The following is a 22,086-nucleotide window of genomic DNA, read 5'->3' as shown; positions in this document are numbered from 1 at the left end:
TGTGCAAGAGCATGTATTTCATATTCAATATGGAGTAAATCAAGATGTATTGACAATTTTGTTTTAATTAATTGCATATTATTAACATGTCTATCCATCCCCTGATTTCCATCATTCCAAGCAGTCAGGATTCAAAGCCGATCAACGTTTTCAACGTCTTCCTCAGTGCATGGTTATGGCCAGAAGAAGAAGTTGGGTCACTTCGAAACGCATTGGCTGAATAACCATTTAATAAAAATTATTTGTTTTTTACAATTTAAAGCCCTATTTTGCTCTCTGTTTGTTTCCCAGTCCTTTTTCACACCAAAATTCCATGATTTTTCCCTGTTTGTGTTGGAATTTCAATGCTGAGGAATATATAAAGAAAAAATGCAAAGAAATCCCATGGACTGACAACAAAAAAGAAACTAAAACTAGTGTTTGTTATATGTTCATTGTACTTTCTAAATATATTCTACTTTCTTGTTCTCCGTACAAAACTTTTTAAACAAAGTATTAAATTCAATCAAGTGGAAAATCAGTTAATTAAAAGTTTTCTTTTTATCTATGAGAAAACTAAGGAGACTCTAGAGAATTTGGCAAATAAGTCTTCCAAGTCTTATGACCCTGTGCCCGTCAACCTATATCCAGTGTATAAATATCTGCTATTGCTTCTATTCATGTGTCTGATGGTCAAATAACAAGACATTGGCGCTGTACGACATCTCAGTCATTTCCTCATGGGACATCTCTACAGGGAAAAACTGAGATCAACGAAAGTAAAATAAACAGCAAGATGTATCTGATGTAAGTATTCTATGGAATCACTTCTGAATCAAAAGTGCAATAAACACTTTTGGAATTGTATTTATTACAAGCTATTGATACCAGTAATTCCGGAGAAAACAGGAAATGTTATAGGCACAGAAAATAAGTGTATTCCGTTCAGTTACTCTGCTGTATTTCATTTTTTTAGGTGTGATGGGAAACATATACTTAAACTCTTAACATAAATGAAATGCAATGAATTCTAATCTCGGAAGTTCTAAGGTAATGATATATTATTATTATTCTTTAATAACATAATTAAATTAAGAAGTTTAGTAAGTGTTTCCCTTGACAAATGATTTTTATAACTTATCCTTGGTAGAAGTCAAATAATATCTGGAATTATCAACAATCAAGTTATTAGCAGCTCCAGTTGTCAGATGCAAACATGGAATATCCACATCTGTGGACTGAAGGATACATTTTACTCTGAAGAACAGGGATTGATCTTCAGTTCTTAGAAGGGGGTGATTTTATGGTTGCATATGGCTGGCACCAGTTCTAATAAAAAAAACTAATCAGTGTGGATGCCATGTGTCAGATGCCCACCAATATGACTTTCGTGACCTGTCCCAAGCAAAAGGTATTCCTATCATATGCTGAGAGGACTGCTTTATCCTACTTAGATCTGGGTTATTTAGGATCCTTGTGACCAGACAAATGTTATATTTTGTAAGGTTGCAGCTTGATAAGTTCTGGATAGGAGGTATGTGTAGGTGGCTAGCCTTGGTGATGTAGGATCTGGAGACAAAGGCCTGGATTTGGGGTCCAGGTTTTAGGAGTGACTGGAAGATCGGGTCGGGACTGGTCATTCCCATTCTCCCATCCAGACTTTGCAGCCTGTTAAAAGGCCATTGAGCTGCCTCAGCAGCTGTCTGGGAGCAGGGATGGAAACACCTCTGTTGTCTTAGTCAGTTACAGGTAAAACTAGCTAAGCATGAAGACCGGTGTAAATGAGAGGATTATGTACCTCTGGGTGACAGTTTTATTTTATGTTAAAATGTTTTGCTGGTGAAAGGCCATTTATTTTTATTTGAAGATTTATAAAATGTAATCAATGGTTCTATTTGACTTGGAACTTTGCTACCCCTGCCTACCTCAACTGCTGCCAAATAGTGGAATCTCTACACATTTTTGGTGTAAAAGAGCTACACATTTTTGTACTTTTCTGGTATTAATTATTTTTCACACCATTACAAGTTGTAGGATTAAAAAACATGTTTTTTAAAAAGCTCTTCAATTTTTCAAGAATAATGTACATATAGCTACATAGCTACATTGATTGAAAAAAGATCTAGGTCCATTAAGTCCATCCTTTCTCCACCCATTGTTCATATAGTGTTATCAATATTATTTATTTCCTAACTGTTTAATTACGAGTGGTTTAGTATATGTTAGTATTATGTAATATATTGGAAGGTTAATGACTGTAGAGGAAGAACAGGGCTCAATGAGGCGCTTTTAGGTTGAATTAACAAAGTATGTACAGCTAAACTTTTGTCTTAAGTTAGCTTATTTATCAAGTGCAAGAAATAAAAAAAAGAAACCTGTAACATAAAGAACTTAAAAGTGCTAAAACAAGCTTGCTTTTGAACAAATATCTTCATTTTGTTAAAAGATTTCCTTTTTCGTGATGAAGTTTTGGTTAAAAGTGGAAAACGCTTGTGTTTTAGAACTTTTAAAAAGTTATTGGATTCTCTTCTTTTACATTTTGTAACTAATAAATAAGATAACTTTACAAATGAATCAAGATTTACGCATTTTGATTATGCAGCTTGACAGCCCCTTATAGAATCTCCTCCTTCTACTATTGTATTTCGTCTACTGTGCCTCCAGTACCCTGGCCATGGAAATGGAGACAGGCAGCAGCCAGGGTATCCAGAATTGTGCAAAGCTTTCCTGTGTAGCTCACAAGTCGTGCACAGATATATAGGTCGGCTGTCTCTTTCTTTTTTAACCTAATGGAAATCCTTCAATACTCATTTTTTCCTGCATATAAAATATTACTTATTAAGGTACAATTAGAGAGTTTTACCTGATTTGTCACATGAATGCAATATTAATTAGCAGACAACTTGCCTAAACCTAGAAGTTCAATGTATTTTGTCATAGATTAAAGATCGAAAACACCAACAATAAATGTTTCAGTGTTAAACAGTGTATACCAAAACATATTATGTCCTGTGCTTAAAATATTTATGTCCAGAGCATGAATTAGGATACTAAAAATGATTTATATGCAGGTGAAAAAGAAATGTATTGTACTTTTAGTTTATTTTAGTTTTACTACTATTTATTCTACATACAGGAGAACAATCTGACTGCTGTCGTCACAGAGTTCTTCATTTTAGGATTTCAAGTCAGTCAAGGTTTAAGAATTTTGCTGTTTGTTTGTTTTTTTGTAATATACTTGGTGACAATATGTGGGAATCTCCTGATCATCACCCTGGTGTCCACCAGCAAGAACCTCCACACTCCAATGTACTTCTTCATCTCACAACTGTCCGTCAGTGACATCTTGGTGATCTCAGATATTGTCCCGTACATGCTCCAAATTCTACTCATTAATGGGGGAACCATTAATTTTATTGACTGTATCACTCAGTTTTACTTTGTATGTGTTTCAGAAACTTTTGAGTGTCTTCTACTTGCTATAATGTCTTATGACCGATTTGTGGCCATCTGTAATCCCCTTCGTTACTCCTCTATTATCACCAGTGCTTATTGTGTGACATTGACAATCAGCTCTTGGGTATTTGGGTTTACTATTGTTTTGATTTACATAATTACAACAGCAAAACTAAACTTTTGTGGACCTAACATCATTGACCATGTGTTCTGTGACATTGTCCCTTTACTAGAACTTGCCTGCTCTGACACTTTCATTGTTCACTTGGAGATTTATGTAACATGTATTCCTATTGTCCTCATTCCAGCCACAATCATTGTAATATCTTATACTTATATAGTGTTAGCAGTGTTAAGGATCTCATCCAGCACCGGTAGACACAAAGCCTTCTCCACCTGTAGCTCCCACCTCATTGTGGTCTCCATATTCTTCTGGACTCTATTAAATGTTTATATCATCCCAACAAAAGGCCGAACATTGACCACAAGTAAAATCCTCTCACTGCTATATACTGTGTTTACTCCATTAGTCAACCCTATAATATACAGTCTGAGAAATAAAGACATTATAAAAGCCGTACAGGAAGCAGTTTACAAACACCCAGTCTAGTAATGTATCAGTAATATTGTCAATATCTCTGAGTTAGACCTAAAGATAATCTAACTCTTTAAGGACCAGGGAATTTTGTTTTTGTTTTTGTTCTGTAATTTTTTTATCTAATTCTTCCAATTGCAATATCTTTAATATCTTATTTGTCAATAAAGTCGTGAAAGACAAGTTGTCCTTTTATGTGACATCATTCATTTTAGCTTATAATGGTTTGATAAAGCAAAAAGAATTCCAAGTGAGAAGAAATAGTGAAAATAATGCATCTCTTTTTTTAGTCTAAATAATTACAAAATATTTAGAATATTGTTTGTTTTGCTTTTTGTCACCATTTTCTGAGACCCATAACAATTTTTTTTAGTTGATAGGACATTTTCTTTTGAAGCAAAGAAAACAAAAAACGCATTTCTGGCACTCTGATTCTTTTCTTTCTTTACGATTTTTTTGTATGTGTTTATTAATACCATTAATTAAATTACTAATATTTGCATATTGAGTTGTTAGAGACAGATGACAGCCTCTATCTGATGCATGTGGCTGGAGCTAAGCTCCTAAACCCCCTTTCACTTGTAGACCCCTTCCCAGGACATTAATTAATGCTTAAATGCAACAAGCAGATAAGAATTATGTTAATTTTTGTCAGTTATTTTATAAGATTTCATTACAAATAGTGTTGAGCGATACCTTCCGATACTCAAAGGTATCGGTATCGGATGGTATCGGCCGATATCTGAAAAATATCGGATATCGCCGATACCGATACCCGATACCAATGCAAGTCAATGGGACACAAGTATCGGAAGGTATCCTGGATGGTTCCCAGGGTCTGAAGGAGAGGAAACTCTCCTTCAGGCCCTGGGATCCATACTCATGTAAAAAATAAATAATTAAAATAAAAAATATGGATATACTCACCCCTCCGGCGGCCCCTGGACCTTACCGATGTAACCGGCAGCCTCCGTTCCTAAGAATGAGGAGTGACGGACCTTCGATTACATCGCAGCTTGTGATTGGTCACGTGACCGCTCATGTGACCGCTCACGCGACCAATCACAAGCCGCAACGTCATCGCAGGTCCTAAACTCACTGTATTCTTAGGAACGGAGGCTGCCGGTTACATCGGTAAGGTCCAGGGGCCGCCGGAGGGGTGAGTATATCCATATTTTTTATTTTAATTTTTTATTTTTTACATGAATATGGATCCCAGGGCCTGAAGGAGAGTCTCCTCTCCTCCAGACCCTGGGAACCATACACTGGGAACTTCCGATTCCGATATCACAAACATATCGGAACTCGATATCGGAATTCCGATACAGCAAATATCGGCCGATACTTGCGGTATCGGAATGCTCAACACTAATTACAAATTACATTGGTAAAACTTGTATATAATACCAGTAGGATATATTTTTTTGTGAACCACTTTGCCCTCAGTCAATGACAGCCGAGCGTCAACATTGTTTGAATATGTTGTGTAAGAGAGAGCTATGGCCTCTCTGCACCACAAATCCTCATATTACGGACCATATGCTGCTTGCAGTCTTAAGGTTTATTTTTTCCTGGATGAATTGTAGTTTTATATGAGATCATTCACTTTACCTTCAAATGTACAGAAGAATAGTAAAACAACAAACTTACAAGTTAGGTGAAAAAAATCCTAAATTTTTTTTCATTTTTGTATTTTCTTTTAACATCATTCATTGTGCATAAAAAATTGCGTACTGGGGGCGCAAGGCTGAAAATAAGAGCCAGCAACGCTGGGAGGAGGGTCAGACAAGCCAAGGTCAGTAACAGGAGGACAGCGCAGGACAAAAGGAGTGAGACAAAAACATATTTGAGTGTCAAGCCGGAGTCAATTAGCAATAGAACTGAACAACGAAGTATAGAATCAACAGGCAATAGCAGAGTGGGGACAGACCGGATCAGCAACAGGGAATATTCACCAGAGCAGGCACAAGGCACAAACACACAAAACACCAGGGTCAACTTAACTCAGCCGAGGGCAGGGGTATAACTGACAAGGACTAGAGCTAACCAAAGCTATAAATATCCCTCCCAGGACCATAAAAAGACCACAAATAATTAATACCTGGCACTAGGGTTGAGCGACTTTCATTTTTTTTAAGATCGAGTCGGGTTTTGTGAAACCCGACTTTGTCCAGAGTCGAGTCGACTGCAGTCGGCCGATTATCGCTAAAAGTCGGGGATCGACCCAAACACGAAACCCAATGCAAGTCAATGGGGAACCATAGTCGGCAGTGAGTGGAGGCCAGGAAAACACCTACAGTGCCCATTTTAATGCCAAAAACATCCATTCTTGTTTCTGAAGCTTGTCAATCTTAACTAACTTTATAATGATAGTTGGGCATTGGAACTTGGGGGTCATTTGGCAAAAGTTGTGGGGGGTAGGGCTGGTTCAAGGTTTTAGTGGGCCCAGGAAACGTGGACTACGTCACGGCGGTGGAGCAGGGAGAGGTAAGTATTTCAACGTTGCAAGTGCTGTGATCCTGAGCAAGCAGGGGGGCCCACTCGTTCACATTGTCACTGGCACAGGGCCCCTCAAAGTACAGCGGTGTGTTTGCATGGCGGGGGCGCCTCCCACCAGCAGCGACACTTTTGCATACTCTGAGGGGCCCTGTGCCAGTGACGTCGCCAACGAGTATGCCCCCCCACCTGATGAAGGAACCTGCACTTTCATCTGCACCTTCCTCTTTGTCCCTGTGTAAGGTGGTATAACATGCGGGAAGGGGAACCTTACTTTCAGCAGGGTCAGATTCTGGCTGTGTAGAGTGCAAGGGGAATGTAGTGGTCTAGGTCAATGTACCAGCAGACTCATCTAGCAGTGGCTGGGCAATGGGCAGGATGAGGAGGAAACAGATATAGGGCCAAAGAATAAAGTAGGCTAAATGCAGTTCAAAATTGGTAACAGGACTAAACAGGTGGCATTGCTTTGTTCAGTGGAGTAGCAAACCCAGGAGCAGCAGACACTGTTTTAAGGGCCCAACCACACTAGTAGGCCAAATGCAGTTTAATATCTGCTACTGTAGGCCAAAAGCCAGAAGGTTGAAGCTCAGCTTAATTCAGTTGAGGACAAACACCAGAGAGGGGCAGACACCGTTAGTAGGCCCTAACCACCAATTTTTAAAAAAACAGCACTTAATGAGAGCCAGAAGGTGGAAGCTCAGCTTTATTCAGTTGAGGGCAAACACCAGGGAGGGGCAGACACCGTTAGTAGGCCCTAACCACCAATTTTTAAAAAAACAGCACTTAATGAGAGCCAGAAGGTGGAAGCTCAGCTTTATTCAGTTGAGGGCAAACACCAGGGAGGGGCAGACACCGTTAGTAGGCCCTAACCACCAATTTTTAAAAAAACAGCACTTAATGAGAGCCAGAAGGTGGAAGCCCAGCTTTATTCAGTTGAGGAAAAACACCAGGGAGGGGCAGACACCGTTAGTAGGCCCTAACCACCACTTTTTAAAATAACAGCACTTAATGAGAGCCAGAAGGTGGAAGCTCAGCTTTATTCAGTTGAGGGCAAACACCAGGGAGGGGCAGACACCGTTAGTAGGCCCTAACCACCAATTTTTTAAAAAACAGCACTTAATGAGAGCCAGAAGGTGGAAGCTCATCTTTATTCAGCTGAGGAAAAAAAAACAGGGAGGGGCAGAAACCGTTAGTAGGCCCTAACCACCAATTTTTAAAATAACAGCACTTAATGAGAGCCAGAAGGTGGAAGCTCAGCTTTATTCAGTTGAGGGCAAACACCAGGGAGGGGCAGACACCGTTAGTAGGCCCTAACCACCAATTTTTAAAAAACAGCACTTAATGAGAGCCAGAAGGTTGAAGCTCAGCTTTATTCAGTTGAGGAAAAACACCAGGGAGGGGCAGACACCGTTAGTAGGCCCTAACCAAAAAATTTTTAAAATAACAGCACTTAATGAGAGCCAGAAGGTGGAAGCTCAGCTTTATTCAGTTGAGGGCAAACACCAGGGAGGGGCAGACACCGTTAGTAGGCCCTAACCATCAATTTAAAAAAAAACAGCACTTAATGAGAGCCAGAAGGTGGAAGCCCAGCTTTCTTCAGTTGAGGAAAAACACCAGGGAGGGGCAGACACCGTTAGTAGGCCCTAACCACCACTTTTTAAAATAACAGCACTTAATGAGAGCCAGAAGGTGGAAGCTCAGCTTTATTCAGTTGAGGGCAAACACCAGGGAGGGGCAGACACCGTTATTAGGCCCTAACCACCAATTTTTTAAAAAACAGCACTTAATGAGAGCCAGAAGGTGGAAGCTCATCTTTATTCAGTTGAGGAAAAAAAACAGGGAGGGGCAGACACCGTTAGTAGGCCCTAACCACCAATTTTTAAAATAACAGCACTTAATGAGAGCCAGAAGGTGGAAGCTCAGCTTTATTCAGTTGAGGGCAAACACCAGGGAGGGGCAGACACCGTTAGTAGGCCGTAACCAAAGTTGAAGGCCAAATGCAGTTTAATATCTGATACTGTAGGCCGAAAGCCAGAAGGTTGAAGCTCAGCTTTATTCAGTTGAGGACAAACACCAGGGAGGGGCAGACACCGTTAGTAGGCCGTAACCAAAGTTGAAGGTCAAATGCAGTTTAATATCTGATACTATAGGCCGAAAGCCAGAAGGTTGAAGCTCAGCTTTATTCAGTTGAGGACAAACACCAGGGAGGGCAGACACCGTTAGTAGGCCATAACCAAAGTTGAAGGCCAAATGCAGTTTAATATCTGATACTATAGGCCGAAAGCCAGAAGGTTGAGGCTCAGCTTTATTCAGTTGAGGACAAACACCAGGGAGGGGCAGACACCGTTAGTAGGCCATAACCAAAGTTGAAGGCCAAATGCAGTTTAATATCTGATACTATAGGCCGAAAGCCAGAAGGTTGAAGCTCAGATTTATTCAGTTGAGGACAAACACCAGGGAGGGGCAGAAACCGTTAGTAGGCCCTAACCACCAATTTTTAAAAAAACAGCACTTAATGAGAGCCAGAAGGTTGAAGCTCAGCTTTATTCAATTGAGGACAAACACCAGGGAGGGGCAGACACCGTTAGTAGGCCGTAACCAAAGTTGAAGGCCAAATGCAGTTTAATATCTGATACTATAGGCCGAAAGCCAGAAGGTTGAAGCTCTGCTTTATTCAGTTGAGGACAAACACCAGGGAGGGCAGACACCGTTAGTAGGCCGTAACCAAAGTTGAAGGCCAAATGCAGTTTAATATCTGATACTATAGGCCGAAAGCCAGAAGGTTGAAGCTCAGCTTTATTCAGTTGAGGACAAACACCAGGGAGGGGCAGACACTAGGGTTGAGCGACTTTCATTTTTTTAAGATCGAGTAGGGTTTTGGGAAACCCGATTTTGTCCAGAGTCGAGTCGAGTGCAGTCGGCCGATTATCGCTAAAAATCGGGGATCGACCGAAACACGAAACCCAATGCAAGTCAATGGGGAAGCATAGTCGGCAGTGAGTGGAGGCCAGGAAAACACCTACAGTGCCCATTTTAATGCCAAAAACATCCATTCTTGTTTCTGAAGCTTGCCAATCTTAATTAACTGTATAATAATAGTTGGGCATAGGGAATTGGGGGAAAGTTGTGGGGGGAGTAGGGCTGGCTCAAGTTTTTCGTGGGCCCAGGAAATGCGGACTACGTCACGGCGGTGTTGCAGGGAAAGGTAAGTATTTAAAAGTTGCAAGTGCTGTGATCCTGAGCAAGCAGGGGGGGCCCACTCGTTCGCATTGCCACTGGCACAGGGCCCCTCAAAGTACGGCGGTGTGTTTGCATGGCGGGGGCGCCTCCCACCAGCAGCGACACTTTTGCGTACTCTGAGGGGCCCTGTGCCAGTGACGTCGCCAACGAGTTTGCCCCCCCACCTGATGAAGGAACCTGCACTTTCATCTGCACCTTCCTCTTTGTCCCTGTGTAAGGTGGTATAACATGCGGGAAGGGGAACCTTACTTTCAGCAGGGACAGATTCTGGCTGTGTAGAGTACAAGGGGAATGTAGTGGTCTAGGTCAATGTACCAGCAGACTCATTTAGCAGTGGCTGGGCAATGGGCAGGATGAGGAGGAAACAGATATAGGGCCAAAGAATAAAGTAGGCTACATGCAGTTCAAAATTGGTAACAGGACTAAACAGGCGGCATTGCTTTGTTCAGTGGAGTAGCAAACCCAAGAGCAGCAGACACTGTTTCAAGGGCCTAACCACACTAGTAGGCCAAATGCAGTTTAATATCTGATAGTATAGGGCGAAAGCCAGAATGTGGAAGCTCAGCTTTGTTCAGTTGAGGACAACACCAGGGAGGGGCAGACACCTTTAGTAGGCCGGAAAAGCCTATTGCATTTTTTAAAATGGTAATTTGGAGCAGAAGGTTGAAGCTCAGCTTTATTTAGTTGAGGGCAACACCAGGGAGGGGCAGAAGCCGTTAGTAGGCCCTAACCACCATTTTTTTTTTTTTTAAAACCACTTAATGAGAGCCGGAAGGTTGAAGCTCAGCTTTATTTAGTTGAGGACAACACCAGGGAGGGGCAGAAGCCGTTAGTAGGCCCTAACCACCATTTTTTTTTTAAAACCACTTAATGAGAGCCGGAAGGTTGAAGCTCAGCTTTATTTAGTTGAGGACAACACCAGGGAGGGGCAGAAGCCGTTAGTAGGCCCTAACCACCATTTTTTTTTTTTTTAAAACCACTTAATGAGAGCCGGAAGGTTGAAGCTCAGCTTTATTTAGTTGAGGACAACACCAGGGAGGGGCAGAAGCCGTTAGTAGGCCCTAACCACCATTTTTTTTTTAAAACCACTTAATGAGAGCCGGAAGGTTGAAGCTCAGCTTTATTTAGTTGAGGACAACACCAGGGAGGGGCAGAAGCCGTTAGTAGGCCCTAACCACCATTTTTTTTTTTTTTAAAACCACTTAATGAGAGCCGGAAGGTTGAAGCTCAGCTTTATTTAGTTGAGGACAACACCAGGGAGGGGCAGAAGCCGTTAGTAGGCCCTAACCACCATTTTTTTTTTAAAACCACTTAATGAGAGCCGGAAGGTTGAAGCTCAGCTTTATTTAGTTGAGGACAACACCAGGGAGGGGCAGAAGCCGTTAGTAGGCCCTAACCACCATTTTTTTTTTTTAAACCACATAATGAGAGCCGGAAGGTTGAAGCTCAGCTTTATTTAGTTGAGGACAACACCAGGGAGGGGCAGAAGCCGTTAGTAGGCCCTAACCACCATTTTTTTTTTAAAACCACTTAATGAGAGCCGGAAGGTTGAAGCTCAGCTTTATTTAGTTGAGGACAACACCAGGGAGGGGCAGAAGCCGTTAGTAGGCCCTAACCACCATTTTTTTTTTTTTTAAAACCACTTAATGAGAGCCGGAAGGTTGAAGCTCAGCTTTATTTAGTTGAGGACAACACCAGGGAGGGGCAGAAGCCGTTAGTAGGCCCTAACCACCATTTTTTTTTTAAAACCACTTAATGAGAGCCGGAAGGTTGAAGCTCAGCTTTATTTAGTTGAGGACAACACCAGGGAGGGGCAGAAGCCGTTAGTAGGCCCTAACCACCATTTTTTTTTTTTAAACCACATAATGAGAGCCGGAAGGTTGAAGCTCAGCTTTATTTAGTTGAGGACAACACCAGGGAGGGGCAGAAGCCGTTAGTAGGCCCTAACCACCATTTTTTTTTTTTTTAAAACCACTTAATGAGAGCCGGAAGGTTGAAGCTCAGCTTTATTTAGTTGAGGACAACACCAGGGAGGGGCAGAAGCCGTTAGTAGGCCCTAACCACCATTTTTTTTTTTTTTAAAACCACTTAATGAGAGCCGGAAGGTTGAAGCTCAGCTTTATTTAGTTGAGGACAACACCAGGGAGGGGCAGAAGCCGTTAGTAGGCCCTAACCACCATTTTTTTTTTAAAACCACTTAATGAGAGCCGGAAGGTTGAAGCTCAGCTTTATTTAGTTGAGGACAACACCAGGGAGGGGCAGAAGCCGTTAGTAGGCCCTAACCACCATTTTTTTTTTTTAAACCACATAATGAGAGCCGGAAGGTTGAAGCTCAGCTTTATTTAGTTGAGGACAACACCAGGGAGGGGCAGAAGCCGTTAGTAGGCCCTAACCACCATTTTTTTTTTTTTTAAAACCACTTAATGAGAGCCGGAAGGTTGAAGCTCAGCTTTATTTAGTTGAGGACAACACCAGGGAGGGGCAGAAGCCGTTAGTAGGCCCTAACCACCATTTTTTTTTAAAAACCACTTAATGAGAGCCGGAAGGTTGAAGCTCAGCTTTATTTAGTTGAGGACAACACCAGGGAGGGGCAGAAGCCGTTAGTAGGCCCTAACCACCATTTTTTTTTTAAAACCACTTAATGAGAGCCGGAAGGTTGAAGCTCAGCTTTATTTAGTTGAGGACAACACCAGGGAGGGGCAGAAGCCGTTAGTAGGCCCTAACCACCATTTTTTTTTTTAAAACCACATAATGAGAGCCGGAAGGTTGAAGCTCAGCTTTATTTAGTTGAGGACAACACCAGGGAGGGGCAGAAGCCGTTAGTAGGCCCTAACCAAAGTTGAAGGCCAAATGCAGTTTAATTTCTGATACTATAGGCCGAAAGCCAGAAGGTGGAAGTTCCGATTTAGACAGTGGAGGACAATTTGAATTAGGGACTGCAGACAGACTTAGTAGGCTGTCCCCTGTGGACCATGCATCCACCACATTAACCCATTGCGCCGTAATGGACACGTAATCTTCCGTGGCCATGCCTACAGGTCCATGCGTCTGTTGTCAGGTGCACCTTTGTACTCACAGATTGCCAGAGTGCATGGACAATGCGGTCTTCTACATGCTGGTGGAGGGTTGGGATGGCTTTTCTCGCAAAAGAAGTGTCGACTGGTTAGCTTGTAGCGTGGTACAGCGTAGTCCATCATGGCCTTATTAATAGTAAATAAAATATATAACTAGGCTCTATGAACTTTTAAATAGGTTCCAGGGGTACACGGGCAGCATTGGTGTGGTCAGTGGAGGAGTATTGCAAGTAGGGGCTGCAGACAGGCTATCAAAGGCCTAAAATAACAAACAGTAGGCAGTCATGGCAGTTTTACATCGGTTACATGGATACACAGGCAGGCACTCCAGGCAGCATTGTGCTCAGTGGAGGAGTATTGCAAGTAGGGGCCGCAGACAGGCTATCAAAGGCCTAAAATAACAAACAGTAGGCAGTCATGGCAGTTTTACATCGGTTACATGGATACACAGGCAGGCACTCCAGGCAGCATTGTGGTCAGTGGAGGAGTATTGCAAGTAGGGGCCGCAGACAGGCTATCAAAGGCCTAAAATAACAAACAGTAGGCAGTCATGGCAGTTTTACATCGGTTACATGGATACACAGGCAGCTAGGTGGTGAGTGGAGGAGTATTTAAAGTAAGGACCGCAGACAGGCTATCAAAGGCCTAACATAACAAACAATAGGCTCATGGCAGTTTTACAGCGGTTACATGGATACACGGGCAGGCAGCTTGGTGGTGGTGAGTGGAGGAGTATTTAAAGTAGGGACCGCAGACAGGCTATCAAAGGCCTAACATAACAAACAATAGGCTCATGGCAGTTTTACAGCGGTTACATGGATACACGGGCAGGCAGCTTGGTGGTGAGTGGAGGAGTATTTAAAGTATGGACCGCAGACAGGCTTCGAAGGCCTAACACAATAAAATGGGCTGGCTGTAGGCACTTTAAAATTGGTTCCAGGGGTACACGGGCAGCAGTGGTCTGGTCAGTGGAGGCCTAGTGGAAGGAGGGACCGCAGACAGGCTTCGAAGGCCTAACACAATAAAATGGGCTGGCTGTAGGCACTTTAAAATTGGTTCCAGGGGTACACGGGCAGCAGTGGTCTGGTCAGTGGAGGCCTAGTGGAAGTATGGACCGCAGACAGGCTTCGAAGGCCTAACACAATAAAATGGGCTGGCTGTAGGCACTTTAAAATTGGTTCCAGGGGTACACGGGCAGCAGTGGTCTGGTCAGTGGAGGCCTAGTGGAAGTATGGACCGCAGACAGGCTTCGAAGGCCTAACACAATAAAATGGGCTGGCTGTAGGCACTTTAAAATTGGTTCCAGGGGTACACGGGCAGCAGTGGTCTGGTCAGTGGAGGCCTAGTGGAAGTATGGACCGCAGACAGGCTTCGAAGGCCTAACACAATAAAATGGGCTGGCTGTAGGCACTTTAAAATTGGTTCCAGGGGTACACGGGCAGCAGTGGTCTGGTCAGTGGAGGACTAGTGGAAGGAGGGAGCGCAGAAAGGCTTCAAAGGCCTAAAATAACAAACAATAGGCTCATGGCAGTTTTACAGCGGTTACATGGATACACGGGCAGGCAGCTTGGTGGTGGTGAGTGGAGGAGTATTTAAAGTAGGGACCGCAGACAGGCTATCAAAGGCCTAACATAAAAAAACAATAGGCTCATGGCAGTTTCACAGCGGTTACATGGATACACGGGCAGGCAGCTTGGTGGTGGTGAGTGGAGGAGTATTTAAAGTAGGGACCGCAGACAGGCTATCAAAGGCCTAACATAACAAACAATAGGCTCATGGCAGTTTTACAGCGGTTACATGGATACACGGGCAGGCAGCTTGGTGGTGAGTGGAGGAGTATTTAAAGTATGGACCGCAGACAGGCTTCGAAGGCCTAACACAATAAAATGGGCTGGCTGTAGGCACTTTAAAATTGGTTCCAGGGGTACACGGGCAGCAGTGGTCTGGTCAGTGGAGGCCTAGTGGAAGGAGGGACCGCAGACAGGCTTCGAAGGCCTAACACAATAAAATGGGCTGGCTGTAGGCACTTTAAAATTGGTTCCAGGGGTACACGGGCAGCAGTGGTCTGGTCAGTGGAGGACTAGTGGAAGGAGGGAGCGCAGAAAGGCTTCAAAGGCCTAAAATAACAAACAATAGGCTCATGGCAGTTTTACAGCGGTTACATGGATACACGGGCAGGCAGCTTGGTGGTCAGTGGAGGAGTAGGGACCGCAGACAGGCTATCAAAGGCCTAAAATAACAAACAATAGGCTCATGGCAGTTTTACAGCGGTTACATGGATACACGGGCAGGCAGCTTGGTGCTGAGTGGAGGAGTAGTGCAAGGAGTGTCTGTCCCAGTACTCCCAAAATATAAATAGATGTTAATGTCTCGCAAAACAACCAAAACAAAAAAAAAGATGGCATACTTAGGTACAGGGGTGGGCTCATCTGCTGTGTTTCTGACATAGTAATTTGGCAGTAACTATTTAATGGTGCCAATATAGGACACAGACACAGACTACTTTAAGTTGCATCATAGATGTCTACAAATTTGTATTGTCAGTGCCAGACATTGAATGATGTCAGCGAATAGACTAAAGATTGGTGGAGCTGTGCGACATAATTTTGCACGTAGTAGAGCCCAGTTTGAGCTGGGGTAGGGGGGAACTCTCTTGAGGCCGGCGGGACCGCCCCAGGGCCACTCATGTTACAACGGTGTGTCTGACGTTGGGTGCGCACCACCACCGCCAGAGACACTACATTGTACTATGAGGGACCCAGTAGCAATGCCGTCAACCAAAAGCAAGCACACCCACCTCTTCAGACAAACAGCAGTCTCACGGGTGCTTGCGCCAAGTCGCGATACCACGGCCCCGTGTGGGGAGTTTGGCCATTTAGGGAGGTGTAAACATGTCGTATGCTGTACAATCTGCAGCAGCAAATTAGACATTAGAAAAGTAATTCACAGGCAAGAGCTTTTCATAGGAAAGCTAGGTGTCGGCCGGGCAAGGTGGGGCAAAAGATTTTGAAATCCAGTTGTGGTTCATTTTAATGAATGTTAGATCGTCAACATTTTGGGTAGCCAGACGAGTCCTTTTTTCGGTTAATATTGACCCTGCAGCACTGAATACTCTTTCTGATAGGACACTTGCTGCCGGGCAAGCAAGCTCCTGCAATGCATATTCTGCCAATTCTGGCCAGGTGTCTAATTTGGAGGCCCAGTAATCAAATGGGAATGACGGTTGAGGGAGAACATCGATAAGGGATGAAAAATAGTTAGTAACCATACTGGACAAATGTTGTCTCCTGTCACTTTCAATTGATGCAGCAGTACCTGTCCTGTCTGCGGTCATAGCAAAATCACTCCACAACCTGGTCAGAAAACCCCTCTGTCCAACGCCACTTCTGATGTGTGCACCCCTAACACTCCTAGTCTGCTGCCCCCTGGAGCTCGTGTGAGAACGATCACGTGCGCTGTGTGCTGGGAATGCCTGAAGCAAACGGTCAACAAGAGTTGATTGTTTGGTTGCTAATATTAGTTCCAAGTTCTCATGTGGCATAATATTTTGCAATTTGCCTTTATAGCGTGGATCAAGGAGGCAGGCCAACCAGTAATCGTCATCGTTCATCATTTTCGTAATGCGTGTGTCCCTTTTTAGGATACGTAAGGCATAATCCGCCATGTGGGCCAAAGTTCCAGTTGTCAAATCTCCGGTTGTGATTGGTTGAGGGGCAGTTGCAGGCAAATCTACGTCACTTGTGTCCCTCAAAAAACCAGAACCCGGCCGTGACACGCAACCAATTTCCTGTGCCCCCGTGAAAGTTTCCGCATTAAAAATATACTCATCCCCATCATCCTCCTCGTCCTCCACCTCCTCTTCGCCCGCTACCTCGTCCTGTACACTGCCCTGACCAGACAATGGCTGACTGTCATCAAGGCTTCCCTCTTCCTCTGGTGCAGACGCCTGCTCCTTTATGTGCGTCAAACTTTGCATCAGCAGACGCATTAGGGGGATGCTCATGCTTATTACGGCATTGTCTGCACTAACCAGCCGTGTGCATTCCTCAAAACACTGAAGGACTTGACACATGTCTTGTATCTTCGACCACTGCACACCTGACAACTCCATGTCTGCCATCCTACTGCCTGCCCGTGTATCCTCCCACAAATAAATAACAGCACGCCTCTGTTCGCACAGTCTCTGAAGCATGTGCAGTGTTGAGTTCCACCTTGTTGCAACGTCTATGATTAGGCGATGCTGGGGAAGGTTCAAAGACCGCTGATAGGTTTGCATACGGCTGGCGTGTACAGGCGAACGTCGGATATGTGAGCAAAGTGCACGCACTTTGAGGAGCAGGTCGGAGAACCCAGGATAAGTTTTCAATAAGCACTGCACCACCAGGTTTAAGGTGTGAGCCAGGCAAGGAATGTGTTTCAGTTGGGAAAGGGAGATGGCAGCCATGAAATTCCTTCCGTTATCACTCACTACCTTGCCTGCCTCAAGATCTACTGTGCCCAGCCACGACTGCGTTTCTTGTTGCAAGAACTCGGACAGAACTTCCGCGGTGTGTCTGTTGTCGCCCAAACACTTCATAGCCAATACAGCCTGCTGACGCTTGGCAGTAGCTGGCCCATAATGGGACAACTGGTGTGCAACAGTGTCATCTGCCGATGGAGTGGTTGGCCGACTGCGTTCTGTGGAAGAGCTGTAGCTTCTGCAGGAGGACGAGGAGGAGGAGGAGGGGGTGCGAACGCCTACAGCCAACTGTTTCCTAGACCGTGGGCTAGGCACAACTGTCCCTAAATTGATGTCGCCTGTGGACCCTGCATCCACCACATTCACCCAGTGTGCCGTGATGGACACATAACGTCCCTGGCCATGCCTACTGGTCCATGCATCTGTAGTCAGGTGCACCTTTGTACTCACAGATTGCCTGAGTGCATGGACGATGCGCTGTTTAACATGCTGGTGCAGGGCTGGGATGGCTTTTCTGGAAAAAAAGTGTCGACTGGGTAGCTCGTATCGTGGTTCAGCGTACTCCATCAGGGCTTTGAAAGCTTCGCTTTCAACTAACCGGTAGGGCATCATCTCTAACGAGATTAGTCTAGCTATGTGGGCGTTAAAACCCTGTGTACGCGGATGCGAGGATAAGTACTTCCTTTTTCTAACCAGAGTCTCATGTAGGGTGAGCTGGACTGGAGAGCTGTAGATCGTGGAACTTTCGGGTGTGCCGGTGGACATGGCAGACTGAGAGACGGTTGGAGACGGTATTGTTTCCGCCGGTGCCCTACATGCAATATTTCCTCCTACAAAACTGGTGATTCCCTGACCCTGACTGCTTTTGGCTGGCAAAGAAACCTGCACAGATACTGCCGGTGGTGCGGAAAATGGTGGCCTTACAGTGACGGAAGGGATGTTGCGTTGCTGACTAGCTTCATTGGCCGAGGGTGCTACAACCTTGAGGGACGTTTGGTAGTTAGTCCAGGCTTGAGAATGCATGGTGGTTAAGTGTCTATGCATGCAACTAGTATTTAGACTTTTCAGATTCTGACCTCTGCTTAAGCTAGTTGAACATTTTTGACAGATGACTTTGCGCTGATCAGTTGGATGTTGTTTAAAAAAATGCCAGACTGCACTCTTCCTAGACTCTGATCCCTTTTCAGGGATTGCAGACTGAGCTTTAACCGGATGGCAACGCTGTGCTCCAACAGGTTTTGGCTTTGACACGCGTTTTGGTCCAGATACGGGCCCGGCAGATGGAACCTGTTGCGATGTTGATGCCTGCTGCGGCCCCTCCTCCACCTCCGCTTCTGAACTACTGCCGCCTGCACCCTGTTCCCCCAATGGCTGCCAATCGGGGTCAATAACTGGGTCATCTATTACCTCCTCTTCGAGCTCGTGTGCAACTTCGTCTGTGTCACTGTGTCGGTCGGTGGTATAGCGTTCGTGGCGGGGCAACATAGTCTCATCAGGGTCTGATTGTGGATCTGTACCCTGAGAGGGCAATGTGGTGGTCTGAGTCAAAGGAGCAGCATAGTACTCTGGCTGTGGCTGTGCATCAGTGCACTCCATGTCAGAATATACTTGTAATGGGCATGGCCTGTTAAATGTTTCACTTTCTAAGCCAGGGACGGTATGTGTAAAGAGCTCCATGGAGTGACCCGTTGTGTCGCCTGCTGCATCCTTCTCTCTTGTTGTAGTTTTTGCTGAGGAGGACAAGGAAGCGACTTGTCCCTGACCGTGAACATCCACAAGCGACGCGCTGCTTTTACATTTACCAGTTTCGGAAGAGGAGGCAAAAGAGCTAGAGGCTGAGTCTGCAATGTAAGCCAAAACTTGCTGTTGCTGCTCCGCCTTTAAAAGCGGTTTTCCTACTCCCAGAAAAGAGAGCGTTCGAGGCCTTGTGTAGCCTGACGACGAAACTGGCTCCACAGCTCCAGACTTAGGTGGAATATTTTTATCCCCACGACCACCTGATGCTCCACTACCACTACCATCATTACCAGCTGACAATGAACGCCCACGACGACCTCTTGCACCAGACTTCCTCATTGTTTTAAAATCTTAACCAAAGTAACTTTATTTGTTGCTATCAAACAACTTACACGGTGAGCTATAACTTCAGTATGATTTCAATATCCCTTAACAGGTTGGTGAGACCACAAGGAAAATCAGGCACAATGTTACACACTCTGTTTTCTGTGGCACAAAATCACAGAGATGACACACACGCAGGACTGTCACTCAAGCACTAATGTCAATATTAATCTCCCACCTAATTTATTTATTTTTTTTTCTCAGGGAGACTTTAGAAACCAAATAATATTAAAAAAAAAAAAAAAAAAGGCTTTCTATGGCCCACAATTAGAGAGAGAGAGGTGGCACAACCAGGAGTCAAGACTGGCGCACAAGCTGAAAGGGCAATATTACTCTCCCACTGTTTTTTATGTTTTTTTTGTTTTTTTCAGGGAGACTTTAGAAACCAAATAATATTAAAAAAACCAAAAAAAAAAAAGGCTTTCTATGGCCCACTGAATGAGAGGGAGAGAGGTGGCACACCCAGGAGTCAAGACTGGCACACAAGCTGAAAGGGCAATATTACTCTCCCACTGTTTTTTTAGGTTTTTTTTTTTTTTTCAGGGAGAATTAGAAACCAAATAATATTAAAAAAAAAAAAAATAGGCTTTCTATGGCCCACTGAATGAAAGGGAGAGAGGTGGCACACCCAGGAGTCAAGACTGGCACACAAGCTGAAAGGGCAATATTACTCTCCCACTGTTTTTTTATGTTTTTTTTGTTTTTTTCAGGGAGACTTTAGAAACCAAATAATATTAAAAAAACCAAAAAAAAAAAAGGCTTTCTATGGCCCACTGAATGAGAGGGAGAGAGGTGGCACACCCAGGAGTCAAGACTGGCACACAAGCTGAAAGGGCAATATTACTCTCCCACTGTTTTTTTAGGTTTTTTTTTTTTTTTCAGGGAGAATTAGAAACCAAATAATATTAAAAAAAAAAAAAATAGGCTTTCTATGGCCCACTGAATGAAAGGGAGAGAGGTGGCACACCCAGGAGTCAAGACTGGCACACAAGCTGAAAGGGCAATATTACTCTCCCACTGTTTTTTTATGTATTTTTTGTTTTTTCAGGGAGACTTTAGAAACCCAATAATATTTAAAAAAAAAAATAAATAGGCTTTCTATGGCCCACTGAATGAGAGGGAGAGAGGTGGCACACCCAGGAGTCAAGACTGGCACACAAGCTGAAAGGGCAATATTACTCTCCCACTGTTTTTTTAGGTTTTTTTTTTTTTTTCAGGGAGAATTAGAAACCAAATAATATTAAAAAAAAAAAAAATAGGCTTTCTATGGCCCACTGAATGAAAGGGAGAGAGGTGGCACACCCAGGAGTCAAGACTGGCACACAAGCTGAAAGGGCAATATTACTCTCCCACTGTTTTTTTATGTATTTTTTGTTTTTTCAGGGAGACTTTAGAAACCCAATAATATTTAAAAAAAAAAATAAATAGGCTTTCTATGGCCCACTGAATGAGAGGGAGAGAGGTGGCACACCCAGGAGTCAAGACTGGCACACAAGCTGAAAGGGCAATATTACTCTCCCACTGTTTTTTTAGGTTTTTTTTTTTTTTTCAGGGAGAATTAGAAACCAAATAATATTAAAAAAAAAAAAAATAGGCTTTCTATGGCCCACTGAATGAAAGGGAGAGAGGTGGCACACCCAGGAGTCAAGACTGGCACACAAGCTGAAAGGGCAATATTACTCTCCCACTGTTTTTTTATGTATTTTTTGTTTTTTCAGGGAGACTTTAGAAACCCAATAATATTTAAAAAAAAAAATAAATAGGCTTTCTATGGCCCACTGAATGAGAGGGAGAGAGGTGGCACACCCAGGAGTCAAGACTGGCACACAAGCTGAAAGGGCAATATTACTCTCCCACTGTTTTTTTAGGTTTTTTTTTTTTTTTCAGGGAGAATTAGAAACCAAATAATATTAAAAAAAAAAAAAATAGGCTTTCTATGGCCCACTGAATGAAAGGGAGAGAGGTGGCACACCCAGGAGTCAAGACTGGCACACAAGCTGAAAGGGCAATATTACTCTCCCACTGTTTTTTTATGTATTTTTTGTTTTTTCAGGGAGACTTTAGAAACCCAATAATATTTAAAAAAAAAAATAAATAGGCTTTCTATGGCCCACTGAATGAGAGGGAGAGAGGTGGCACACCCAGGAGTCAAGACTGGCACACAAGCTGAAAGGGCAATATTACTCTCCCACTGTTTTTTTAGGTTTTTTTTTTTTTTTCAGGGAGAATTAGAAACCAAATAATATTAAAAAAAAAAAAATAGGCTTTCTATGGCCCACTGAATGAAAGGGAGAGAGGTGGCACACCCAGGAGTCAAGACTGGCACACAAGCTGAAAGGGCAATATTACTCTCCCACTGTTTTTTTATGTATTTTTTGTTTTTTCAGGGAGACTTTAGAAACCCAATAATATTTAAAAAAAAAAATAAATAGGCTTTCTATGGCCCACTGAATGAGAGGGAGAGAGGTGGCACACCCAGGAGTCAAGACTGGCACACAAGCTGAAAGGGCAATATTACTCTCCCACTGTTTTTTTAGGTTTTTTTTTTTTTTTCAGGGAGAATTAGAAACCAAATAATATTAAAAAAAAAAAAAATAGGCTTTCTATGGCCCACTGAATGAAAGGGAGAGAGGTGGCACACCCAGGAGTCAAGACTGGCACACAAG

General features: G+C 43.6%; 1 protein-coding gene across 1 annotated transcript; it reads left to right on the top strand.

Annotated features, from left to right (window-relative positions):
* Positions 1 to 1,360: 1,360 nt before the first annotated feature.
* Positions 1,361 to 4,347, top strand: LOC143774664 (olfactory receptor 6B9-like). The gene is made up of 2 exons (XM_077262416.1): positions 1,361 to 1,390; positions 3,116 to 4,347. Exons 1-2 carry the CDS (start codon positions 1,361 to 1,363, stop codon positions 4,043 to 4,045), a joined length of 960 nt encoding a protein of 319 aa, XP_077118531.1. The 3' UTR covers positions 4,046 to 4,347.
* The last annotated feature ends 17,739 nt before the right edge of the window (positions 4,348 to 22,086 follow it).

Source organism: Ranitomeya variabilis, chromosome 5 (genome assembly GCF_051348905.1).
Source record: "Ranitomeya variabilis isolate aRanVar5 chromosome 5, aRanVar5.hap1, whole genome shotgun sequence".
NCBI classification, from domain to species: Eukaryota; Metazoa; Chordata; class Amphibia; order Anura; family Dendrobatidae; genus Ranitomeya; species Ranitomeya variabilis.
The sequence above is the reverse complement of the archived record's forward strand: the minus strand, read 5'-3'. Positions and strand labels throughout refer to the sequence as shown.